This window comes from Salvia miltiorrhiza, chromosome 2 (genome assembly GCF_028751815.1).
Source record: "Salvia miltiorrhiza cultivar Shanhuang (shh) chromosome 2, IMPLAD_Smil_shh, whole genome shotgun sequence".
Taxonomy (NCBI): domain Eukaryota; kingdom Viridiplantae; phylum Streptophyta; class Magnoliopsida; order Lamiales; family Lamiaceae; genus Salvia; species Salvia miltiorrhiza.
In genome coordinates this window covers 10192346-10218161 of record NC_080388.1, presented here as the reverse complement: position 1 = coordinate 10218161, position 25816 = coordinate 10192346, and the positions used below count along the sequence as shown (strand labels likewise).

The following is a 25816-nucleotide window of genomic DNA, read 5'->3' as shown; positions in this document are numbered from 1 at the left end:
CTTCAAAATGACAAAAAGATACTCCCTTTGTACAATTTCATGCTCTTTTGAAAATGACACGAATTTTAACAAAATAGTTGAGTTTGATGTGAGTGGAGTAAGGATCCTACATTTATTAGAGTGTTAAAATGATTAAAATGGAATAAACATTCTACCTTTTACGAGGCACAAAAACTTTAGTGCGCTCCCACATAAAATTAGCGTACAATGCGCTCCCTTCGCCTGCTTTTTTTTTTTTACATTAAAAGTGTTATTTAAAAGGTCGTTTTCATAGTAAAAAGATACTAATCTTACACGCAAACAACACTTTTACTCACAGTAAATGACCTTTTTATTTACGGTAAATGATAATCAATATAATATTGCTTATTTCTTAATTTAATTAAATGATACTATTTACTTTAATAAATAGTAATACTTTTTATATATGTAAATGACATTTTCAATATATGTAAATGACTCTATTTTTATGTCAAACAAAAAAATTTAATAAATGACATTATTTGATTTCGTAAATGATATTTTCTGTAAATGTAAATAACACTTATTTAACTATGTATTATAAATGTCACTTTTAATAATATAGAATGATATTTTTAATTATTGCAAATGATACTTCATAAATGATATTTTTTTATAAAATTAAATGATATTTTGTATAAAAATAAATGATATATTAAAAATAACACTTTTAATGCATGCCAAAACACTTTTAATATGTGCAAATAATACTTTTGAAAGGGCTGATTTTTTTTTATAAAAATCGATAAATTAAAAAATAAATGTTATTGGACCGCCCAGAACAGTGCAAGCACTAGAGGCCCAAAAAAGGCACTAGAAATAGAGGCTCATTAGATGTGATTCAAACTCCCGACGTTCACCTCATTCAGACGTCACCCAACCAACTGAGCTAGTTCGGGTATAAAAGTCATTTATTTAATATATATATATATATATATATATATATATAACTTCACTGGAGCACATAGAAGACCGACTCTTTATAAGGTTGTGTGGAATAATTTTATTAAAAATAGATAATAACATCATGAAATTGGGGGAGAAACTAAAATGTATAACAAAATAGACATGAAATTGAGGGATGATCGGATGAGAGTATTTTTTTTGTATGAACGAATGGAATATATATCACTCAAAATAAATAAGATATAGTAAACAATATGATTTTAATTTAAATAATAAATTTATTAATCGTAATATTATTCTTCTATTTAAAAAAAATACATTAAATACACGTAATTTTTTTTTAATTGATACAAGTACGTAAGTAAAATGATTATTACGATCCGTACAGTTCACATGTATCGTGGTGCTATATATTTATAATACTAATAAATAAAAATTATAGTGGGCCAGGGAAATTCAGTAGATAATTGATAAACACGAATTGAATCAAGTAGGCTGAATTGCTTCCTAGAGTAGAAGGGGCCTAGCCTAGATAGGAGGATTTTATATAGGAAGGAAGAGGGATTGAGAGGTCATACAACTCTGAACGACCTTTTCCTGGACAGTGACTCGACAGTAGTAAATACATATTGCACCCAAACATCTCGGGAACTAATCATTTCCAAACAAACATTTTCAGTTCCTATCATTTTCTACTCTAAAAAAAAAAAAAAAGTGACTATATATCATTTCCCCTTAACTATTTCAAATGGTTTATTTCTATGCTTTAATTAATATTAGAGCATGAGGTAAAAATTTAGGGTTAAATGCATCTTCTCATGCAGCCTAACATAACAAAAAGAAAACGAAGAAGAGTTGGAAGAGCGTGATAGTTTGGATGGCCGATTATACTACTTAGGTCTTCTCATGCATCTTCTCATGCACTCTTTATTTAGTAAATATTGATTGAATTAATTTATTTCATCCGTTATCATAAAATATATCCATTTTTAAATGATGGTAGTGATTTTTGGCCACCTAGGTGTCTAGACACCTAGCCAAAAACCGGTTTTTTACTTAAGATTTAATTTGACAGGTTTTTGGTATTTTGTGATTTGGCTAAAATATCATTTCCATAAAATACTCAACCTATTTTTTAGTATATTTCGGTTTTCATATAATCCGAATTTTCAGTTTGTTTTTTTCCAAATTTTTTAGTTTTTTTTTTCGAAAATCATATTTTTTTTATTTGGAAAATTGATTTTTTTTTTTCGATTTTTTTTATTTGTTTCCGAAATTTTATTATTGATTTGTTACCAGTACTTGATTTGTTTTCAGATATTATTTTTTTCGAAATTAATATTTATTTTTTAATCAAAAAATATTTTTTTTTTCGAAAATTATGTTATTTTATTTGTTTCCACTGATTTGGATATTCTACTAAAAATAATCCTAGATTTGTTTCCACTAATTTAGAGATTATCATTATCCTAAAAATAATCCTAGATTTTTTCCACTAATTTAGAGATTATCATTATCCTAAAAATAATCCTAGATTTTTTCCACTAATTTAGAGATTCTCATTCTTCTAAAAATAATCCTAGATTTTTTCCACTAATTTAGAGATTCTCATTCTCCTAAAAATAATCCTAGATTTGTTTCCACATATATAGTTTTTTTCAATAATTATTTTATTTTTTTCGAAAATTATGTTATTTTTATTTGTCTCCACTAATTTAGATATTCTCAAAATAATCCTAAATTTGTTTTCATATATATATTTTTCCAATAATTATATAAAAAAAATATTTCGAAGATGATTTAAAAAAAAACCGAAATACAAGAAAAATGTGCTTGGGAGATTTGAACCTGAGACCTCAATAATATGTGAGTGATACTTTGTCACCTTGTCCAGTAGTGGCAACCACATTAATCAATTGTTAGAAATAAAAATAAAATGAATCATATGATGGGACATCGATTGAAAAATTAAATAACATACACTTGAATTAAATGTATTATAATAAAGTAGTAAATGGGATATAATAATAAGAAAATTGAACTAGTGTGAGTAATCAAGTCGAAATAGTTGTACTCAATTAAATAAAGTTGAATGATTTAATAGAAATAAATTAGTAACATATATTTGAAAACAATGTATTATAATAAAGCAGTAAACGGGACAATGCATTATATATCATTTGTCATAAATGTTATATAGTTTTCCGAGAGAAATCCAATCGTACGATTCATTTTACTTTATTCTTTTTCTCAAATTCACTAATTTACTTCAATTAATTAATAAAACTTAAAAAAAAAAGAATATGTTATTACGACTTCGTTATTTACACTAGGACAGTTCATTTTCTTATTAGCATATCGGGTTTAATACTCTATTACACTATAGTGTTTTTATTTGTCGTAAATGTTATATAGTTTTCCGAGCGAAATCCAACCGTACGATTCATTTTACGTTATTCTTTTCTCAAATTCACTAATTTACTTCAATTAATTAATAATTTTTTTAAAAAGAATATGTTATTACGACTTTGTTATTTACAGTAGGACAGTTCATTTTCTTATTAGCATATCGGTTTAATACTCTATTACACTATAGTGTTTTTTATTTGTCGTACATGTTATATAGTTTTCCGAGCGAAATCCAATCGTACGATTCATTTTACTTTATTCTTTTCTCAAATTCACCAATTTACTTCAATTAATTAATAATTTTTTTTAAAAGAATATGTTATTACGACTTCGTTATTTACACTAGGGCAGTTCATTTTGTTATTAGCATATCGGGTTTAATACTCTATTACACTATAATATTTTTAATTTGTCGTAAATGTTATATACTTTTCCTAGCGAAATCCAATCGTACGATTCATTTTACTTTATTCTTTTCTCAAATTCACTAATTTACTTCGATTAATTAAAAAAACTTAAAAAAAAGAATATGTTATTACAACTTCGTTATTTACACTACGACAGTTCATTTTCTCAAATTCACTAATTTACTTCAATTAATTAATCAAACTAAATTTTTTAAACAATAATTATTTCGATGAATTTAATACTTTATTATAAGAGTTGAAATAAAGTATATGAAATTATATGTTTTTTCTATCGATTTCCAATCGTATTTTCTGTTTAGTTTGAATTCTGACTAAGGATTAATGCGGTTGCCACTACCGGACAAGGTGACAAAGTATCACAAACAAATTATTGAGGTCTCAGGTTCAAATCCTCCAAATTAAATATATGTTGAAACAAATCTAGGATTATTTTTAGGAGAATTAAAATCTCTAAATTAGTGGAAACAAATCTAGGATTATTTTTAGGAGTATTAGAATCTCTAAATTAGTGGAAACAAATCTAGGATTATTTATAAGAGAATTAGAATCTCTAAATTAATGGAAACAAATCTAGTATTATTTTAAAAGAATATCCAAATAAGTGGAAACAAATAAAAATAACATAATTTTCGAAAAAAAATAAAAAAATAAATATTCCGAAAGAAATAACATAAATGCCGAATAAAAAAATAACATAATTTTCGAAACAAGAAAAAAAAATAATATGTGCAAACAAATCTATTATTTTACAACAATTCATAAATTAGTGGGAAAAAAATACAAATAATACAATTTCGGAAACAAATTATCAAAAACAATTCGAAAATAAAAAACATATAATTTTCGGAAAAAAAATATTTTCGAAAAAAAGGGAAAATTAGGAAAAAAATGGATATAAAACAGAAATAGGATTATATTCAAATTGGTTGAGTATTTGAAGGAAATGATATTTTAGTCAATCCACTAATTATAAAAAAATCGGTCAGATGAAATTTCATGGGAAAAACCGGTTTTCACCTAGGTGGCCAAAAATCTTTACCCTTTAAATGACACGGATTTGAATAAAGTGATTGAATGCGTTATGAATAGAGTAATGGTCTTAATTTATTATGAGTGAAAAACTTACAAAAAATAGAATTATTCATTTTATGAGGACATACGAAAATAGCAAATTATATACATTTTATAAAAACGGATGGAGTATAAATTTTTCGCTTAAAATAGATCACAATTTCCATAATGATATAATCATATATAGGTGTTCCGCTTAAAATAGATCACATTTTCCATAAGGGTTAATAGCCAGAAAATACATGAAGTTTGCACATGAACTTAAAAATTAGCCCCAAAATACATGAACTTTTAATTTAAACGCAAATTGCACCCGCGTTGACCATCTGCGTGAGCATAGTTGATGTGGCAGCCGAAAATTGCAGACGTGGACTTCCCGCCGGGCATTTAAAACGACGTCGTTTTTGTCAAACTTTTTTAAATAAAAAAATTAAAAAAAAAAATGTGAACAGAAGAGATCGGCGCGGTGGTCGGCAACACCCGACGACCCCATTACCGCTGCACAAATCAGCACCAGTCGTCGACGACACCCGACTGCCAGCGCCCACCTCGCCATAATTTCAGACGCCTAACGGTGGCGTCGCCCGGCGCCTCCCCTCTCTTTTCCAGCCTATCTCTCTCTCCCAGACTCCCTCTCTCTGACCCTCGACCTCTTTCCCTCTCTCTGGCCCCTCTCACCCTCTCGGCCATCCGACGCCGCTCCCCCTGCTCCGGCGAGCATCCAGCCATCGCCGCCGCTGCGCCCGATGTCGTCTCTTCTGCCCGGCGCGAAGTCCTTCTTCCTTCGATCTGGCGCACTCCTTCTTCCAACACAGCTGCTTCACTGCCTCCACCCATTTTTCAGATCTGGCGGACTCCAAATTTTCTCACAGAGGCGCACTTTTCAGATCTGCCTCCACCCATTTTTCAGATCTGACGCACTTCAAATTAGCAGTGGTCCTCTAGCTCGGCGCGGTCGCTGCTCCAGCCATCGCCGCCGCTGCGCCTGACGTCGTCTCCTCCAGCCCGGCGCGGTCTCCTTCTTCCTTCGACTGGCAGCAACGGGTGTCGCTGCTATCACCTTGGCGGACAACACAACTGCTTCGCTGCCTCCACCCATCTTCCAGATCTGGCGCCGCCGCCACCCCTGTTTCTCCGGCGAGGGCGTCACCTGCCTTCTCTCCACACCGGCGCCGTTCAGACGCCCCTTCCCTGTCTACCCCCAAATTTACTTCAACCTCTTCTATTTTCCATTTTCCAATTCTTCAACCAAAAAAAAAGACAATTAATTAATTTATGGGCAAAACGACGTCGTTTTGCCCACGTGGCTTGCCAGCGTGTACAAAAAGCCACGCAATATGCCATGTAATGTCCACGTAATCACCGGTCAAACTTATTCCTCGCCGGAAATTTCGTCGTGTGCAAATTACAACAAAATTAAAAGGTGGTGTATTTTGAGGCTAATTTTAAAGGTCATGTGCAATTTGCAAATTTGGTGATAGTTCATGTATTTTTTTGCTATTAACCTTTTCCATAATGATAGAATCAGATATAGGTGAAATGAATTCATTTGAATATACCGCGTGTGTTGGCCAAGCGGTAAAGGGTTAATGTATAAGGCTAAAGGTCTTGGATTCGATTTCCTTGTGGCGCAACTTTTTTAATTAATTTATTTAATATTGTAATTTATATTAAAAAAAAGAATAGAAATTGAATATATATATATATATATATATATATATATATTATATTCCTATGTCCATTTCATTCATATGATTGATATGTTTTTCCATCGGAAATCACTATTGAAATTACTATTTTCGAAATAATCCTGATTTTCGATGAGATTGGAATAGCTATTTCATCCACAACTTATGGATATGGATTTACCATTCCCATTGACCAATATATAATACCCTAAATTTTCGTTCCTAGAATTTATAATATCTTATTGATATTATTAAGAGATGATAGGTAGAACTATCAAAGGGGCTGGATCTCGAGTTATATCGGGTAGGGCCGGGCCGGGCGGAAATATGATCGAGCTGCAAAATAGCAAACCCAACCCAACTCCTCTCGAACCACCGGATAGTCGGGCCAAACTTGTCCAATAATTTATTTTCTATAAAAATAATAAAATAAATTAAACCGACTGACATCAAATCAAAATCATCAATTCATAAATATAATTAAAGATAAAATAAAAATCTTAAATCATACTATTGTAAGTTAAAACACAACGAAAAATAAATGAAAATCCTAAAATAGATACTCTCTCCGTCCCACGAATCTTGATACGTTTGATTTCGGCACGGGAATTAAGGAGTTGTAGATTAGTGATTTAAGTGTGTAATTAATAAAGTATAAAAGTGATAAAGTAGGAGAGAGAAGGTAATAAAACTGATAAAGTAGGAAAGAGAATGTAATAATTATTACCTTATTTGGAAATGTGTTAAGATTCGTGGGACGGAAGAAGTAGTTTATTAAATAACACTTCAAAGTATTTAAACAAATTTAAAGTCATAATACTAAACATATTAAACAAACTCAAAATTAATAGAATTGTATTCAACTAAAAAAAAATATTCATTTTAAACTATAAAATTAGCGAAACTGACGTTCATATTCCATATTGTGCTAATTAAAGTATATTCTAAAAAGGGGCAAACTCACGGTCACTGCAAAGTCAAAGAGAAATGATAATACTCATTAAGTCATTATATCTTCGATAAAGTTATTAACTTATTTAGAATGATCAATAGAGAATTCTCCATTAATCCTAACTCTATATATATATATATATATATATATATATATATATATATATATATATGAGAAAAATTTTGAGGTAGCCAAAATGAAGCATAAAACACAAATTTTGGCCACTAATTGAAAATACTTAAATTTTGTCCTTTTTTTGTGATTTCGGACGATTTTACCCTTAAGGGGCGGACCGGGTATCGGGTCGCGTGCGGGTTATAGGGTTTGAACAAAACTAATGATTTACCATTTGTGCACCAATTTTTCACCGCCATTTACCGTTCTCTCTCGGCCCTTTTACCCTAAACCGCCCTCAACCGCGCCGCCGGAAATCTCGTGGAAAACCGCCGTGAACTACTGTCAATCGTCGTCAACCACCCACCTTCATCTTCTCCACCTGCATATTATCCGTTTATCCACTCAAATCCACTCCAAAAAATGACCAAGCGCAAGGCTTCACAAACCGGCTCGACCTCCAAGCGCCAGCGCGCTGCAGAATCCGGCGAGGAAAAAGCCGGATCTGGAGTTCCTGGAAGCGTCATAGATATTTGCAAAGAAATCAATGCAGATGAGAGTTCCGGATCTGAGGAACAACAATCACCGATCTGGGTGGTGACTCTTCCAACCACGGCCGAAGAAGCCGGCGAGGAAGACGAAGCCGCCGAGGAAGAAGATTCTGGAGAGGAAGAAGAAGCCGTCGAGGAAGAAGAAGCCGTCGAGGAAGAAGAATCCGGAGAGGAAGAAGAAGCCGGCGAGGAAGAAGAATCCGGAGCGGAAGAAGAAGCCAGCGAGGAAGAAAACTCCGAAGAGTCCGCCGGTGAAGATGAGGATGATTTGTCAACTACAGTAATTCCTTGAAAACCCTAATTTACTTGATGATTTGCATGTTGGAATTACTCAGTTTTTTTGGGATTTCCTCTCGGCATTTATGGCACTATTAGTGCCATAAGTACCAAGAGGAACATTGATTACTCTGGTTTATTTTGGATTACTTGGTTTATTTTGGATTACTTGGCTTCATTTTGGGATTTCCGTTTGTAGATCTGACGATCATAACCGTGTAACCTGTCCTCTTAGGCTTAGTTGAAGCTTTTAAAATTTTTATATATTGACATGTTTCATTGTTCATTTGAATTATGTAATGTTGACCTTTTATAGGTGTTTGTCATTGTTGGAATCTGTTATTGTTGGGATTTCCGTTTGTAGATCTGATGAAATCTGTCATTTTACTTGATGTGTTTTTAATTTAGATTTCCTTTGGCACTTATGGCACTATTAGTGCCATAAGTGCCAACTGTGTATTTAAGATCTCATTATAATACGTTTCATTCATTTTGGCATGCTTTTATTTTCGGAATGAAGGTACAATGGAAATACCTACGAAAAGGTATGGAGCAAATAAAACACAAGGTCAACATTACGGGCAAGGAGAACATTATTGAAATCATAAACGATGTTTTAAAGGGTGACAATGTATACCTTGAGCTGCAAGAGTCTGTTTTCAGCGATTTCCTAAAACTGCTATCCCGCATATCACGATCAGGCCAATGCCTGCATTTCATGATATCAAGACAGATAGCAGGACAATCAAATCCGGATGAGACGGCGTTGTTTTTTATCGTGGATGACTATGTGACGAGGTTTTCCAGGATTGAGTTTTTTTTTATGACAGGATTGAAATTTGGGTCAAGCAACTTTAACCCCTATGCAGATCACATCATACTTGAGAATTCTTTTTATCAGAGAGTTCTTGGCGGTAGGGAAATTTCCCCCAACAAATTGAGGGAGATGTTTATGACCCGAGGTTTGGGTGAGCATAAAGCGGACTACGTTAAGGCAGCAAAGATGCTACTAGTGACGGATCTGATATTTGGCTATGATGGTACGAATTCCAGAATTCCGGATTGGCTCTGGGTGCTTTTGGAGGACACAACAGCATGGGAGGAATTCCCATGGGGCAGCATGTCATTTCAGATGACAATTCATGCAATCAACAAGGTGAGAAGCACTCCAGCAGCAAATGCATCATATCATCTAACCGGGAACACTCTTGCCTTCTTGGTAAGTATCATTAAATATTGTTCAATTCACACTGTTTTCCCAATAAAAACTAAATTACCTCATTTGATTCTGTGTTGTCAGGCTTGGATGTATTGTGCTCTCCCAAAGCTGGGAAAGGATATCGGAGAAAGAAAACCCTCAAAAGTATTCCCTCGGATGCTGAGGTTCACCTACACTAACAATCGCAGGAGACCGGAAGCTGGCGAACAGGTAAAAATACTTAATAAGTGCCATGCTGTTCTGCTCCTGTTGGCACTTATGGCACTATTAGTGCCATAAGTGCCAAAGGAAATCCAAAAAAACATGAAGTAAAATGGTCCTTGTGCAGGTTCATTTTTCACTGAAACCAACAGAAGAGGAAAAGCAACATAAACACTGGGCATCTATTGAAGAAGAAGGAACACCATTCATTTTGCAGTACAGTCCCACTGCGGATGGCAGCAAGAAGAGAGCAAAGAAAATGGCCGCGAGGTATGAGGGGGTCAGATGATTCAAGAACAAAGGTTAGAGAGCGAAGGAGAAGGAAGAAACCAGCAACAGCAAGAGCATCAACAACAGCAACATCAACAACAACAGCATGGAGAGGCTGTGATGACATTCACAGCCTCGGAAATGAAGCAATTTATTGAAAAAGTGGGAGAAAGCGCAGCAAAGAGAGCGCGCATTGAATTTGTTGAACATTTCAATCGGGAAGAGCTGATAAATGACATAGCTGACTGCGTCGTTAGCAAATTGCGTCAAAGACAGCAATATAGGCCACCACAAGAGGTTAAAATTTCTTAGTGCTTAATATTGTATTCCTCACACTAATCATTGTTTTCAAACCAGGTTGCAAGCACAGCAGAATGGATGGCGTACTGTGAAACTGAGGAGAGATTTTACCGCCAAGTATGGGGAACACCGGCTTCTATGCCAACACCAACACCAGCAAATGCAGACATTGAAGCCGGAATATCAGCCGCAGCGGCAACACCAGCAACCGCACAACATGAGGCAGGAACATCTGCAGCAGTGGCAGCAGCAACAACATCCCCGCCTCAACAATTGGGGTAAATCAGACCAACCAGCATGAGGATGCCATCTGCAGCATGTAAAAGTCCATTCCGGCGTGATGATGTCAGAGGAACAAATTTTCTTAGGTACCTGAGGAGCAAAGAAGCTGAACAGTAAGTAATTAAGTAGCATTGAATAGATTTACCTAATGTATGCCTAATGTATCATCATTCCAATTAACATTCTCATATGCATTGATATGTCCAGGAGGAATGTGGGTTTGCCATATCTGGTGGACAAAAATTGGTTTGGTCTGATAAAGAAGACCACCGAAAAGCTAGACAGTCAAAGCATAGACTCTTACCTTGCCGTGCTAGCAGCAAAACCAGAGTTGGCTGGTTTTGAAGGAATTGAATTCCCTGCAAACATTGCCATCACAGGCACAATGTTCTCGGTAATTGCTTAATAATTTCTTATTGTAATATATATATTTCATAATAATCTGCTCATCTTGGCACTTATGGCACTATTAGTGCCATAAGTGCCTTGAGGAACATCGATTACTTGGTTACATTTTGGATTTCGGTTGGCACTTATGGCACTAATAGTGCCATAAGTGCCAAGAGGAACGATTACTTGTTACATTTTGGATTTCGGTTGGCACTTATGGCACTATTAGTGCCATAAGTGCCTTGAGGAACATCGATTACTTGGTTACATTTTGGATTTCGGTTGGCACTTATGGCACTATTAGTGCCATAAGTGCCAACTGAAATTACAATATACAGCATATAACAACTCAAATATAATAATGCACAGGCTACCATAGACCAAGTATGGAATGAATTACATGGAAAAGATCCGAAGGGCACAACATATGACCCGAAAAGCGAAGAGATCATACAAGAGGAACAAATGAAGAGGCTATGCTTGTTTGCAGTGGGGAAAGAGCCACGATGGGGGGAGTATGTCAAGAAATGGAACGATGTTGAGAAGGTTAGTGTGTCAATACCCAAGTGAGTTAAGTGTAAGTCGTATTGTTTATTTTTTTGACTAATGTATGTTATTTAATGTCAGCTCATCATGATTGTTCACTTCAACGATCACTGGGCCACCTGTTTGGTGAATTTCACGGACCATGAGTTGACGATATATGACTCCAATCAGCACAAGTTCGATGATATCCATCTCGATATACGTCAATGTGCTTTCTTGCCAATCTGCAGGATTATACCACAGATCCTCAAGAAGATTGGCTATTATGAGAAGCGCAATGTGGATGGGAAATACACAGAATGGATATATTCCTACCCATACGATGGATCGAACAATCTGAAACAACTGGATAGCGTAAGTTGTGGGGTTCTGTCTATTAAGTATGTCGAGATGATGCTTACTGGAAAGTTCGTTGAAAAGAACATGAGCAAGGCGGGGCTTAAAACATTCCGTGAAAAGATAGCAGAAAGCATCTACAAATTCAGCACGGATGCAAGTACCTTTGAGCCCTTGGAAGATGAAGATGAACAAGAGGATGCCGGTGAAGGCGTTGCGGCAGCCAATCTTCGTGAATGAACAATCAGTTTATATTTGTAAAACAATCAGTTAGTTTATTTTGATTGTCAATCAGTTTAGGCTTGATAAAGAACTTGGTGATCAGTTAGTTTATTTTGATTATGTGATATATATGGTATGTTTTAGTCAGAACCCTAAAGGTTTGGATTGTCAAGTACATAGCAGGTTTGGCACTTATGGCACTATTAGTGCCAGAAGTGCTTAAGGATATCCAAAATAAATGCTTGCGGAAACGCAAAATAAAACAAAGTAAAATGGCCCTCTTGGCACTTATAGCACTAATAAAGGATATCCCAAAAAACATAAGTGTTTTCGGAAATAAAATACAAAATAAAATGACCCTCTTGGCACTTATGGCACTATTAGTGCCATAAGTGCTAAAGGATATTCCAAAACTCAATGGTTCTCTTGGCACTTATGACACTAATAGTGCCACAAGTGTCTTCGGAAAACATAAACAAGTAAAATGGCCCAAATGGCACTTATGGCACTAATAGTGCCATAAGTGCCAAGTGGGACTTGCAAGCATCTGACAGATTCGATAACAGATTCCAACAATGACAAACACCTATAAAAGGTCAACATTACATAATTCAAATGAACAATGAAACATGTCAATATATAAAAATTTTAAAAGCTTCAACTAAGCCTAAGAGGACAGGTTACACGGTTATGATCGTCAGATCTACAAAGGCTGCATCGTCTCTTTTTTGTACCACTAACACATGACTCACTGCTGCTGACTTCTTCCTGCACTGTAAGTTGCATGACTGCAGTGCACGTAGATTGATAATGTCCTTTCTCATGGCATCGAGAACAAAAACGACGGCTCGATGAGCCGGAACCACCACTCTTCATCCTCTTCTCACGCGGTCTCCCAGATTGTTGAACATCACCTGGTGTTAGCACAACCCTCGAAGCAATATCCTCGGGAATGCGCCAATCTTCAGGATTCGGTAGTGGCATCACCTCGCCAGAATATATTTCACGGAGAGTAGCAGTTGAAAAGTAATCATTCACATAAGACGACGGGTTCTGGTTCACCTTTCTGCATCAAAAGAAGAATCAAATAAATTTCATTATTGTAAATATAATGAATAAACAAGCATTAAGATCGTGCAGAACTATATGGCACTAATAGTGCCATAAGTGTCATTCGTGCAGCAAAAATCCACTTAATCACATGGCCACAAAAAACAGAAATAAATCAAATAACAAACAAAGAATCAATACTGACCCTATTGCAGCTGCAGCATGAGGACATGGTATCCTTTGGAACTGGAACACAAGACACGTGCATGTGTGACTGCCAAGATCAACAACATAACTCTTGTTATCAGATGTAACCTCAAACTTTGTTGGATTGATTGGCTGGACAGACATCCTCAATCCCAAATCAACTGATTTAGCCAATCTCATAGATGCCCAATCTGTCAGCTCGAGAGGTCTTTCCATAGCAAGAACTCGTCGTTCATAGAACCAAGTTCCAATCCTTGATCGGATAGTCTCCAAAAGGGTGCAAACAGGCAACCTTCTAGACCATCGGAGACAATTGTTCAAACTCTCAGCAGGATTAGAGGTCATGAGCATATAGCGACGAACCGGGCAGTGTGAACGAGCCCATCTACTTGGACCAATGTTCATCAACTTCTCATGTGCACGAGGTTTAACAGACTTCAAATTCTCCATGTGTTGCTCAAAATCCTCAATCTTGTACGCCCTTGCAGCTAACTTGAAAAGAGTAACAACATGACTTCCCCAATGCTTTAGATTGCTCTGTATGTGAAAGGAACAAAGTGCCTGCGGGGTTCCTGGAAAGACATGCTCTATTGCTTTTCTGATACTCATATGCTGATCAGAAACAAACAGTAACTCATCACGGACACCAAAAGTATGTCGTAGCCGCTTAAGAAACCAAATCCACGATGCATCACGCTCTTTATCCGCAATCCCAAAAGCTAAAGGCAATATCTGTTCATTTGCATCTTTTGCAACAGCAACAAACAAGATACCTTTGTATTTGCCCTTCAAATGAGTGCCATCAATAACTATCATAGGACGACACAACTTAAAGGCTTTAATACAAGCAGAAAGAGCAATAAAAGCATACTCGAACACATTATTTTCATTAGTCTGTACATCTACCACAGAACCAGGATTTGCCTGCTGTAGCATGTGTAAGTACTTCGGCATGATGTGAAAGGAAGTATCCGGGTCACCATACGTCATCTTCAAAGCCAAGTTCCTCGCAGCAAGTGCAGTGCTATACATGACAGAAATACCATATTTATGCTGTAACAATGCCTGAATAGTTCTTGGTGTAAGGGTAACACCTTTAGCCATCACATCGGGAAGGAAATACGATGCCAACACCTTAGAAGACACTTTTGGGGCAGCATGGTACCTCAGGTCAATTGCGCAGTCATGAGGAACAAATTCAGTAATAGTCCACATTTTTCCCAAAGCCTTCCCACGAATCACAAACGGGCAACCACCTCCAAATTTGCAAACAACATAGTATCTAGACAGTGAGGAACGAACTGTAGTGAACGATGCATGGTTAATAAGATGATAAACACCACAAGCTACAACCATCTTATCCTTGCTTTGAAAAATACCACCAACAGAGAATGTATCGCTGCTCGAATCATCCTCCTCTATGCCTAGTTCTTGAAAAGGGACCGAAGCTTGATAAGCAACACCTGGGATAATCCACTGACTAGTAGGGTGATGATAATTTCCTATCTCTTCATCAGAATCATCACGCGGTGGCATATTCTGACAATCTCTACCACAGTAGTCATCAAAATCCTCATCATCATCAGACCCATAATCACCTTGCCCAACTAAACGATCATCACCTTCATCCTCCTCATCAACATCATCAGCAACTTCACAACAATTCTCAAGACCATCCATCTGATTGTCACTAGAATTAAAATTGCTAGAAGCTGAAACTTCAACAACAGGATTATGTAAAACATGCTTCGCCAAATCATTACTTCTAAGAGAAACAGTCACATGTAAAATCGGCATTTGAACAAAATTCAACAAATGTGACAGTTCAAAATCATCAGTAATCTTCATCCTCATCACCTCACATCCAGGAGACTGAAACAATGCATCAATTTCATACATATAGACAGTCCTATTCTTCATTAAACGAAGTTCAATCTTACCAAGTAGATCAATGAATGTTATACCATTAGACGGTATAGGCATATATTCCCTCCGTCCACCCTCATAAACATTGTTAACCCAAGTTCCTCCATGAGCAATAATAATAGATGTTGCACCCATCTACATAAAACAAGGCAGTGTATGGTCATTAGTACAATTTCATACAGCACAAATATTGTAAATGTGATAAATAAACAAGCATACAAACAAGAAAAATAAAACCAAGTGATCTGCTCCTCTTGGCACTTATGGCACTAATAGTGCCATAAGTGCCTACGCAGATCCAAAATACAGACATAACAGCAATCAAATCTAAATCCCTAAATGGAACATCTAAACCCTAAATGGAACATCTAAACCCTAATTGGATAATCTAAACCCTAATTGGAACATCTAAACCCCCCTAATTGGATAATCTAAACCGTAAATGGATCTGCATAGGCACTTATGGCACTAATAGTGTCATAAGTGCCTACGCAGATCCAAAATACAGACATAACAACAATCAAATCTAAATCCCTAAATGGAACATCTAAACCCTAAATGGAACATCTAAACCCCCCTAATTGGATAATCTAAACCGTAAATGGATCTGCATAGGCACTTATGGCACTAATAGTGCCATAAGTGCCTACGCAGATCCAAAATACAGACATAACAGCAATCAAATCTAAATCCCTAAATGGAACATCTAAACCCTAAATGGATAATCTAAACCCTAAATGGAACATCTAAACCCTAATTGGATAATCTAAACCCTAATTGGAACATCTAAACCCCCCTAATTGGATAATCTAAACCGTAAATGGATCTGCATAGGCACTTATGGCACTAATAGTGCCATAAGTGCCTACGCAGATACAAAATACAGACATAACAGCAATCAAATCTAAATCCCTAAATGGAACATCTAAACCCTAAATGGATAATCTAAACCCTAAATGGAACATCTAAACCCCCCTAATTGGATAATCTAAACCGTAAATGGATCTGCATAGGCACTTATGGCACTAATAGTGCCATAAGTGCCTACGCAGATCCAAAATACAGACATAACAGCAATCAAATCTAAATCCCTAAATGGAACATCTAAACCCTAAATGGATAATCTAAACCCTAATTGGCCAAATGACTGCACCACCCAGCTACATGATATCAGAACACAATTGTATGGCACTAATAGTGCCATAAGTGCCTACCATTGACAGCTACACATACAAAAACAACAGCAATATAATATACGTGCCAAATCTCGTACAAAAATACAGAAATCACAGAAATAGAAGAACTAGAAGAAATCATAATGTGAATAAGATGAAACAGATCAAACAAACAAATAAACAAACAAAAAACTAACAATCTCATACCAAATCTCGTCGGATCACTGCAGATTTGTCGAAAGTGGTGAGAGAGGAGGAAGATGAAGAGGAGAGGATAATCGTCTCTCTAGTCTCTTCGTCGGCGCCGGCGAGAGAGAGATAGATACGGAGAGGACAATCAGAGAGAGAATTCAGATACGTCGAGGGCGGTGAGAAAGAGCAGGAGGAGGAGAGGACAAATCGTCTCTCTAATCTCTTCGTCGGGGAAAATCACAACGAGAGAGGTGGATAATTGCCTTCATTCATCATCATCGCAGAAACAATATGGCGCAGATAGAGGTGAGAGAGGTGGATCGCAGGCGAGATAGAGAATCACAGCAAGAGAGGTGGAGAATTGGCTTCATTCATCATCATCGCAGAAACAATAGGGCGCAGATAGAGGTGAAAGAGGTGGATCGCAGGCGAGAGAGAGAGAGAGAGATCACGTGTATGTGCATGAATCCGGATCCGGGTCAAACGAAGGTATTAGATTAATTGGGTTAAGGGGTATATTAGGTAAGACACATAAAAAATGGCTAAATATTGTTATTTATCATTTGGTGGACAAAATTTAAGTTTCATTCATCAATAGGGCCATCCGGCCCTATTGTTTCTATATATATTGTAGAATCCACTCCCCTCATAATATGTAGGTCTAAATCTGGACCATACAATGGGGCCACGTGGCGCATTAGGAGCGCACCTCATGGAAGCAGCCTCCCAAGACCTTCCAAGGCAAAAAAAAAATATAAATGGAAGGTAAAATAGTCATTTTGATTTTTTTTTTTTTACCGAAGATCTATTTTTGTCGCGGCTGTCGTCAAAATTATGCATCTAATTGTACACCAATATGCATAAACACAAATCCAAATATGCATGACACTCGATAGAAATAGAGCTAATATATAAAACTATCCACTTTCATATTGTAAAATTAAAATCTAGCCTATCAAATAAAAATAATAAAAAGTAGCCAGTTTTTGAACAAAAAGTCATAAATACCCCTCCTTTTAAAATATTAAAAAATGGCCACTCACTTCTATCCCTCTCTCTCTCTCGGATTCAATTCATCACCATAATTCACGTCACTCTCTCTCTCTTCACCTTCACGTCACTCTCTCTCTCTCTCTCTCTCACTACCGGCGCCGCTGCCATCTCTCCCTTCCTCCGCCACCTATCTACTCTGCGCGGCGTACTTCTTCCCCAATTTCATCGGCGTCACATCAGTTGAATTCGTGAGCTCCAATCAGTTGGTGAATTCGAAATTGAGAAGCATCAATTTCGATTAGTTATGGCGTTGAATCTGTTAGGGCACAGAGCAGGGACGCAGTGATGGAGAATGGGAGGGGGAGACGAGAGGTGGTGGTTGATGGAAATTAGCAGAAGGGCTAGGGCTGCGGCAAAATTATCTATGTTTCTCACGCATCCCCTCCCCCCAGTTCTCTCTCTCTTTCTCTCATCTTTCTCATTGTGCATCTACAGTTGCAGGTGGAATTTGAGGAGGAACGATTTGCACGATCTTCTAATCAATTTAGTGCAGCGACTATCTATATCTATTGTGTATGTATAGCTAGATTGATTAAGGAGTGAATTGAAATAGTAACAAATTGGAAGAGATCCAATGAAGGCATTGGGAGAGATCCAATGAAGGCATTGGGAGCAGTGCCGATGCACATCTATATGTGTGTACGTATAGGGGTAAGGATCCTCTACTGTGCACAGCATGGTGCTGTGCACAAAAACAGGGGGAATTGGTATTTTTGGATTTTTTATTTTTATTAAAATTTTAATTATTTTTTTACAATTTGAATGCACTTGAATGCACATCACCCTGCTGTTCTTTTTCCGTACGTATAGCTTGATTGAGCGAGTTAAAATAGTGAGAGATACAATACGCAAGGGGTAATGGGTGCAGTGGTAGTGATGATAGAATTTTTAGCAACTAAATTGAGAATATAGGTTCACAAATATTATTGCTTTTTTATTAGTAGATATCGGCAATTTGATATGATTGGAAAAGAAAAATAAACTCATGTTGGTATCAAATGTACCTATTTTCTAATGAAAAAATCTAAGTGAAATCAAATATATGAAGTTATGTTGTCAATTGTTGATGAAGATGAGTTTGTGCTGTTAATGTTCTAAAATACACAATCAAATTTATGAATTCACAACTTAATGTTCTGGAATTCACAACAAATTCGATGAATTCACAACTTAATATTCTTGAATTCACAACCAAAATAAATTCTAATTTTAGTTGTGAATTCAAACTTTAAAAACTCAAATTCACAACCAAAATAAATTCTGATTGTGAATTCGACTGGTTGTGAATTCACAACCAAAATTTTTGGTTGTGCAGCAAAAAAAAATTGGCTTTGGTGGTGAATTCACAATTAAAAAATTCTGGTTATGAATTAAATTTTGGTTGTGAATTCGACTAGTTGTGAATTCACAACCAAAAAATTTTTGGTTGTGAATTAAATTTTGGCTGTGAATTCGACTGGTTGTGAATTCACAAACAAAAAATTCTGGTTGTGAATTCGACTGGTTGTGAATTGTGAATTCACACTGGTTGTGAATTGCGGGATTTTTTAAAGGGGTGATGTTTAAAGGGTAAAATGAAGTGGGCATTTTTAAAATTTTTAATGTGAAGGGTATTTTGGTAACACTGGCCATTTTTTAATATTTTTATCTTAGTGGACAATTTTTAATTTTACAATATGAAAGTGACCATTTTAAAAATCCACTCATAGAAATATGCATGAGAAAGTATCATAATGCAAACCCTCAAAATTATGCATATAATTGAACACCAATATGCATAAATGCAAACACAAATATGCATGACACTGGATAGAAATATGCATGGAAAAGTATCAGAATGCAAACCCTCTGATGTCTATCGCTGTCGAATAATGCTATGCATATTTGTGTGTAACGTTATGCATATTTCTATTTCTTTATGCATATTCTTGTTGAACTATATGCATAGTACTATGCGACACCGTCAGGTAACTCTCGTCGCTGGTCACTTGATGGGTCATATATTGATACTTTCTCATGCATATTTCTATCGAGTGTCATGCATATTTGGATTTATGTTTATGCATATTGGTGTACAATTATATGCATAATTTTGACGACTGATGAGAAAAAAAGGATTTTCGGTAATAATAATAATTTTTTATAATTTTCAAAATGACTATTTTACCCCTTCGTGTTTTTTGCCTTGGAAAGCTTTGAAAGGTCTTGGGAGGCTACTGCTTATATATATATATATATATATATATATATATATATATATATATATATATAATTTAATTAAATTCAAGATACAATATTTTTATATTTAGTTCAGAAGCTAAAATATTTCAATTAATGAGCTCACATAAGGACAAGAAGACTAAATCTTCACACATCAAAGGAGAATGAAGACAAAAGAACCTGAACAGATTTAGACTATGATGAGGAGTAAAATATGCGTGAGGCAGACCTGATAACACCAGAGTCTTCAGCGCTGGAACATGAGGCATAAGAAAGAGCTTCTATAGTATTTATGGGAAAAAAACTCGAAAGATAAAAGCACCAGGGCCATTTTGGGAGGATTTAGGCATTACGGGTACCAGGGTTGAAGTAAAGAAATGATGAGCAACGCTGGGGATTAAGAAAATCTGGCATAGTCAGGAGGGGAACTTGAGCAGGGCTGGTGTGCTCAAGAGGGGGATTTCAGGGCTGGAAGATAGATGCAGCGCTGGAAAAGATTGGCAGCCCCGCTGGTTGACAACGACCTCGAAAAGATTCTCTCTAACTGCCAGGGTCACTATCGGTCATGTAATTACTAATTTACCCTTGTCTTATGCGTCTATAAATAGAAAGAACGCTTGTCATTGTAGACACATGCTATCCGAATCACTATCTTCATAATTAAAGGGTGAAATTATTGAACTCACCAACTGGCGCCGTCTGTGGAAAGTTGCGGATCGAGCTTAAGACATGAAGAAAATTTATGCATGGAATTTGCTCGGCCGAATTTCTTGGCACAAGCTATATATCTTTGCCGAGGATTTGGGTTTGATGGGCACATATGCTTGTTTGTGTGCGTTTTCTCTGGTTTTGATCGATCTTGTGGTGGGCATTTGCATGGGCTTTCGTAATTTCGCATGCATTTTACGTGATTTTCGTTTTGACGCATCTTTTATGTTACTATATTGTTTGTTGCGCTAATTTCTGTTTGAATTGGCGTTTCTCCAGGCGTTGGGAGTTTCTTGTTGACAGATCTATGGAATTCTTGGGATATAGTTTTCTGCTGCTTTATTTGTGGTAGAGATCTGTTGGATCTGTTGGATTTCTGGGAATTTTCTTGCATGATCTCTATATCGAGTGGGAATTGAATTTCTTAGGGGAATTCTTCATGAAAACTATGGGCTGCCTTTTATGTGGATGGAAACATACGTTATTCGGGGACTTCGCCTTATATTTTTCCTTTTAGATCACTAATTTTGTTTCTACAGGTCATGGAGGACACAAATATCATCAAAAATTTGCTGGGGGACTTCGCGGGAGAGGGCAGGGCTCCTGCTCCTAACACAGCTGCTACTGTCACCAATGAGGGAATTCTGGTTGAGGACTCCACTCCTACTGGCCTACTTAGGCTCATACTATCAGGGCTGCAGGTGACTCCGACTAAGCAAGGGTCAACTGCACAAGGAACGGGGCAGATTAACGTCACCATGACCGAACAGATGCTATCTTTTCTGAGTTATGCCTGCATGAGACAGGTGTTGGGATCATATACACCACCGCTGAATTCAGGGCTACCGACAGGGGCAGGGCTGGGGACCTCAGGACTTCCGACTCAAAACATTCCTGGGGGATTCTCAACAGGAAATCCACCTTCTCTGGTAAAAAGCACCATTGTCGTTCCCGCGAAGGGAGCCGACGGGGATAGAGCTGATAAAGTACAGGCTATCGTAAACATGACACCACCCAGGAATGTCAAAGAGGTACAAATATTAAATGGGAGACTCACAGCACTCGGGCGATTTATTTCTCGATTGACGGACCGGAGTTTACCTTTTTCTAAAATATTGGGGAAAGGAACCAAGTTCGAGTGGACTCAAAATTATCAATAGGCTTTTGAGCAGTTAAAATAATATCTAGCGAAGCTGCCAATGCTGACGAAACCAAGGGTTGGGGAAACGTTATACTTATACATAGCAGTGGGAACGAAATCCTTGGGATCAGTGTTTATTAGAGAATAACGAGGGCAACAAATGCTGATTTATTTTGTTAGTAAAATGTTACAGGGGGCGGAGCTGAACTACTCTAAAATTGAAAGGGCAGTGCTGATCGTGTTGGTAACGGCTCAAAGGTTAAGACCGTACTTTCTGGCACACAAGGTCATTGTGCGCACGTCATTGCCATTCAAGCAAACTTTAGGGCGACCAAATCTGTCAGGAAGAATGGCAAAGTGGGCAATCGAGTTGAGTAAGTACGACGTGGATTTTGAGCCACAGATTGCTATCAAAGTGCATGTTCTGACAGACTTTATACAAGAGACTACTAGGGCTGAAAAACAGAAACCCTCGAGGGCATTCGTGGATGGTTCTGTCACGAAGGCAGGATGCGGGGTGGGCATCTATATTCGATCCCCCACTAATGACGATTTATAATTTGCAATTTAATATGAGCAGTGCTTGTCTAACAATGGGGCTGAGTATGAAGCTGTTGTTAAGGCCTTGTCAATTTTATCAAAACTAGGGGCTGAATCCGTGCATGTAAAGTTTGATTCGCAATTGGTGGTGCAGCAGTTGCTAGGCGAGTATGATATCAGGAAACGTCGAATGGCCACATACCATGTCAAGGCTGGGGAGTTGATGTCCAAGTTTCAGGACTGTCTCATTGAACAAATACCGCGCGAACAAATAACAGGGCTGACTTACTAGCGCGGATGGCCAGCGCGGCCGAGCATAGCTGGATAGATTTTGTGACTCTGCTCTCTGAGCCTAATGCAACGAGTATACAGGGTGTATTCAACGTGGAAGTCAGAGAAAATTGGTGTACACCCATAATCCACTTCTTGCGGATAGGGGAGCGACTAGACTCAGTTATCTCCCAGCGCTGCCTCTATGGTAGATATTGTATCATCAATGATCAACTGTACAAGATATCTTTTACTGATCCACTATTAAAATGTCTATATCTGGAAGAGGCGCAATTCGCTCTCAGGGAAGTTCACCAGGGTTGTTGCGGGAACCACATTGGATATAAGGATTTGATGAGAAAAATTATCAGGGATGGGTTTTATTGGCCTACAATGGCGGAAGATGCCAAACAATTTGTCAAGAAATGTGAGATCTGTCAGAAATACGCCCCGCGCATCAATATCCCAGGAGAAACTATGGGATCTATATACGCCACTTGCCCTTTTGACAAATGAGGAATCGACATTGTGGGAAAACTCCCCACAGCCCCGGGTGGAAAATATTTCTTAATAATGGTTGTGGATTACTTTTCTAAATAGGTGGAAGCAGAGGCAGTGACAAAGATAGATGAGTGTACCATTGAGAGATTCCTATGGCGCAACATTTGCTGCCGGTATGGGTCACCGAGAGTACTCATCTCGGATAACGGGATGCAATTCACGGGGAAGCGCATAGAGGACTTTTATCACAGAATGGACATCATAAAATGCTTCGTCTCTGTGGCTCACCCAAAGGCTAACGGCCAAGTAGAACTTACTAATCGCACAATACGTGAAGGCCTAAAGAAACGATTGGAAAAGAGTAAGGGCAAATGGACGGAAGAGCTGGATGGGGTCCTTTGGGCTTATCGTACCAGCCCTAAGACAGCTACAAGGAAAGCACCATTCACGTTTGTATATGATTCCAATGCTGTGATACCAGCCGAGGTACGCTTGGCATCACACAGGGTCTTACATTATGACCCCATACAGAATGATGAACTTCGGCGCTTAGATCTGGATTTCATAGAGGTGAGCAGAGACGCAGCTTTTCTCAGGGCTGCAAAATATAAAAACATCATCAAAGCTGGGTTCGATAGCAAGGCGATAGTCAGAAAATTTACCAAGGGAGATCTAGTATTAAAGCGGACGGATGCACTGCATCCAGCCAAAAAGTTTGATCTTACTTGGGAGGGCCCTTTTGTGGTAACAGAAGTGCTGGGCGGTGGAGCATATCACCTATCTGATAGTGAAGGGAGGCCTCTCACTCGGCCTTGGAACATCAATACTATGAAAAAATTCTATGCTTGAAGAGCTTACAATATAAATCTATCTTTGTAGACCAAATACTCTTTTTTCCCCACAGGGGTTTTAATGAGGTTTGGGACCAAGTTTCTTTAATAAAATGAGATTCTTGGTTTTAAGGTAAACACCCGTGTTTGACAACATTTTTCATTTATATTACGGTATCTATCTTTAACTAATCAAGAATTGCAGGGCTGACAAACAATCGTGCTTGATTTCTAAAAGTACGCGGATGACACTGGGGAGAGTAGGGGTCTATACCCCATATACGCCTACTACACGGTGAGACATATCCTATTTTTTAGGGATAAAAAATTCATAATTATAGAATGTCACCTAGGTTCGAGCTCCCAGAGCTAGCTTAGCGTGGGCAGCTGCCTACACCGGATCCCAATGCTGGTAGTAGCGCGAGCACATAGGACCTAGAAATCGCCTAAGTGCGAGCTCCCAGAGCTGCCTTAGTGCAGGCATTAAGTGGAAGAAAATTATAGAATGTCACCTACGTTCGAGCTCCCAGAGCTGGCTTAGCGTGGGCAGCTGCCTACACTGGATCCCAATGCTGGTAGTAGCGCGAATGCATAGGACCTAGACGTTGCCTAAGTGCGAGCTCCCAGAGCTGCCTTAGCGCGGACATTAAGTGGTACGATATCTAAAAGTTGCCTAAGTGTGAGCTCTCAAAGCTGCCTTAGCGCGGACATTAAGTGGTACGATATTCCAAAAGTTGCCTAAGTGTGAACTCTCAGAGCTGCCTTAGCGCGGACATTAAGTGGTACGCTATTCCAAAAGTTGCCTAAGTGTGAGCTCTCAGAGCTGCCTTAACACGGACATTAAGTGGAAAGATATTTCAAAAGTTGCCCAAATCAAAGCTCCCAGAGATAATTTAGCACAAACATTCAGAAGAATCAAAATTTCGAAGGTCACCTAAGCACGAGCTCCCAGAGTTGTCTTAACACGGACACCCAGAAAGTCAAAATGCCAAAACAACACAAAGGGTCAAGCTTCCAGAGATGAAATTAATCTGTCATCAGTAACCAATTTACAGAAATAATAAAGTAAGAGCAGCCAAAAAAATAACCGATTCATAGAGGACAATGAGTTTGTGTATATACAGAGTCATAAAGATATCTAAACATATGATCTAAAAAAACATACATATATCCTATCTAAGTAGGAAGAGCTTCGGGCTGAGCAGAGGTTGGAGCAGACATAAAAGCAGAACCAGAGGGACCGGGGCCAGAAGCAGCGGAGAAGGGACCTTCATTAAAAATAGGTAAAGACCTGGAGGCGTCGACGTCGGGGAAAGGATCTGGATCCTTAGATAGATCCCGGACCAGAGAATGCGTAGAGCTGGACTCATCCTTGTATAACTTAGCAAGTTCTTGAAGGACCTCTTCGCGGGAAACAGAAGAGCTGGACAGGTCAGATAACAGAGGCTTAGGAGGGTACAGTCCAAATTCAGCAAAAGATCGAGGTGCCGCTCTGTCCCGGGATAGATCCTGCACAAATTCTTGAAGAACTTCAAGAAAAGGGCTAGAGAAGATAGGCTCTGTGGGGGCATCCTCAGTGCAGAGACCCACGATAAATTGCTGAAGCGCGCTGTCCAGTACTGGATACCACTACTCAGGGCTAGCAGGGGCCTTAGGGTCTATGCCTAGCTTTGCGCACAGGGCATTATTTTCCAAATAACGCATTAAAGCCCGCAGATCCAGTTTCGCCACCTGCTCAGCGGTGGCCCCAGGCATCTCGGCTCCCTTCCGCCCAATCTCCGTGATCATGTAGGCCAGGGTGGGAACGAACTTCTTGAGAAA

At 37.8% G+C, this 25816-nt stretch overlaps 2 protein-coding genes across 2 annotated transcripts; both read left to right on the top strand.

Moving 5' to 3' along the window:
- The first annotated feature begins 8012 nt into the window (after positions 1-8012).
- Positions 8013-10125, top strand: LOC131007980 (uncharacterized). Its single transcript, XM_057934887.1, has 4 exons — positions 8013-8420; positions 8937-9635; positions 9717-9845; positions 9964-10125. Exons 1-4 carry the CDS (start codon positions 8013-8015, stop codon positions 10123-10125), a joined length of 1398 nt encoding a protein of 465 aa, XP_057790870.1.
- Positions 10126-10703: 578 nt separating this feature from the next.
- Positions 10704-12200, top strand: LOC131007979 (uncharacterized). Its single transcript, XM_057934886.1, has 4 exons — positions 10704-10801; positions 10896-11082; positions 11448-11624; positions 11706-12200. The coding sequence occupies exons 1-4, from the start codon at positions 10704-10706 to the stop codon at positions 12198-12200; spliced, it is 957 nt and encodes a 318-aa protein (XP_057790869.1).
- The last annotated feature ends 13616 nt before the right edge of the window (positions 12201-25816 follow it).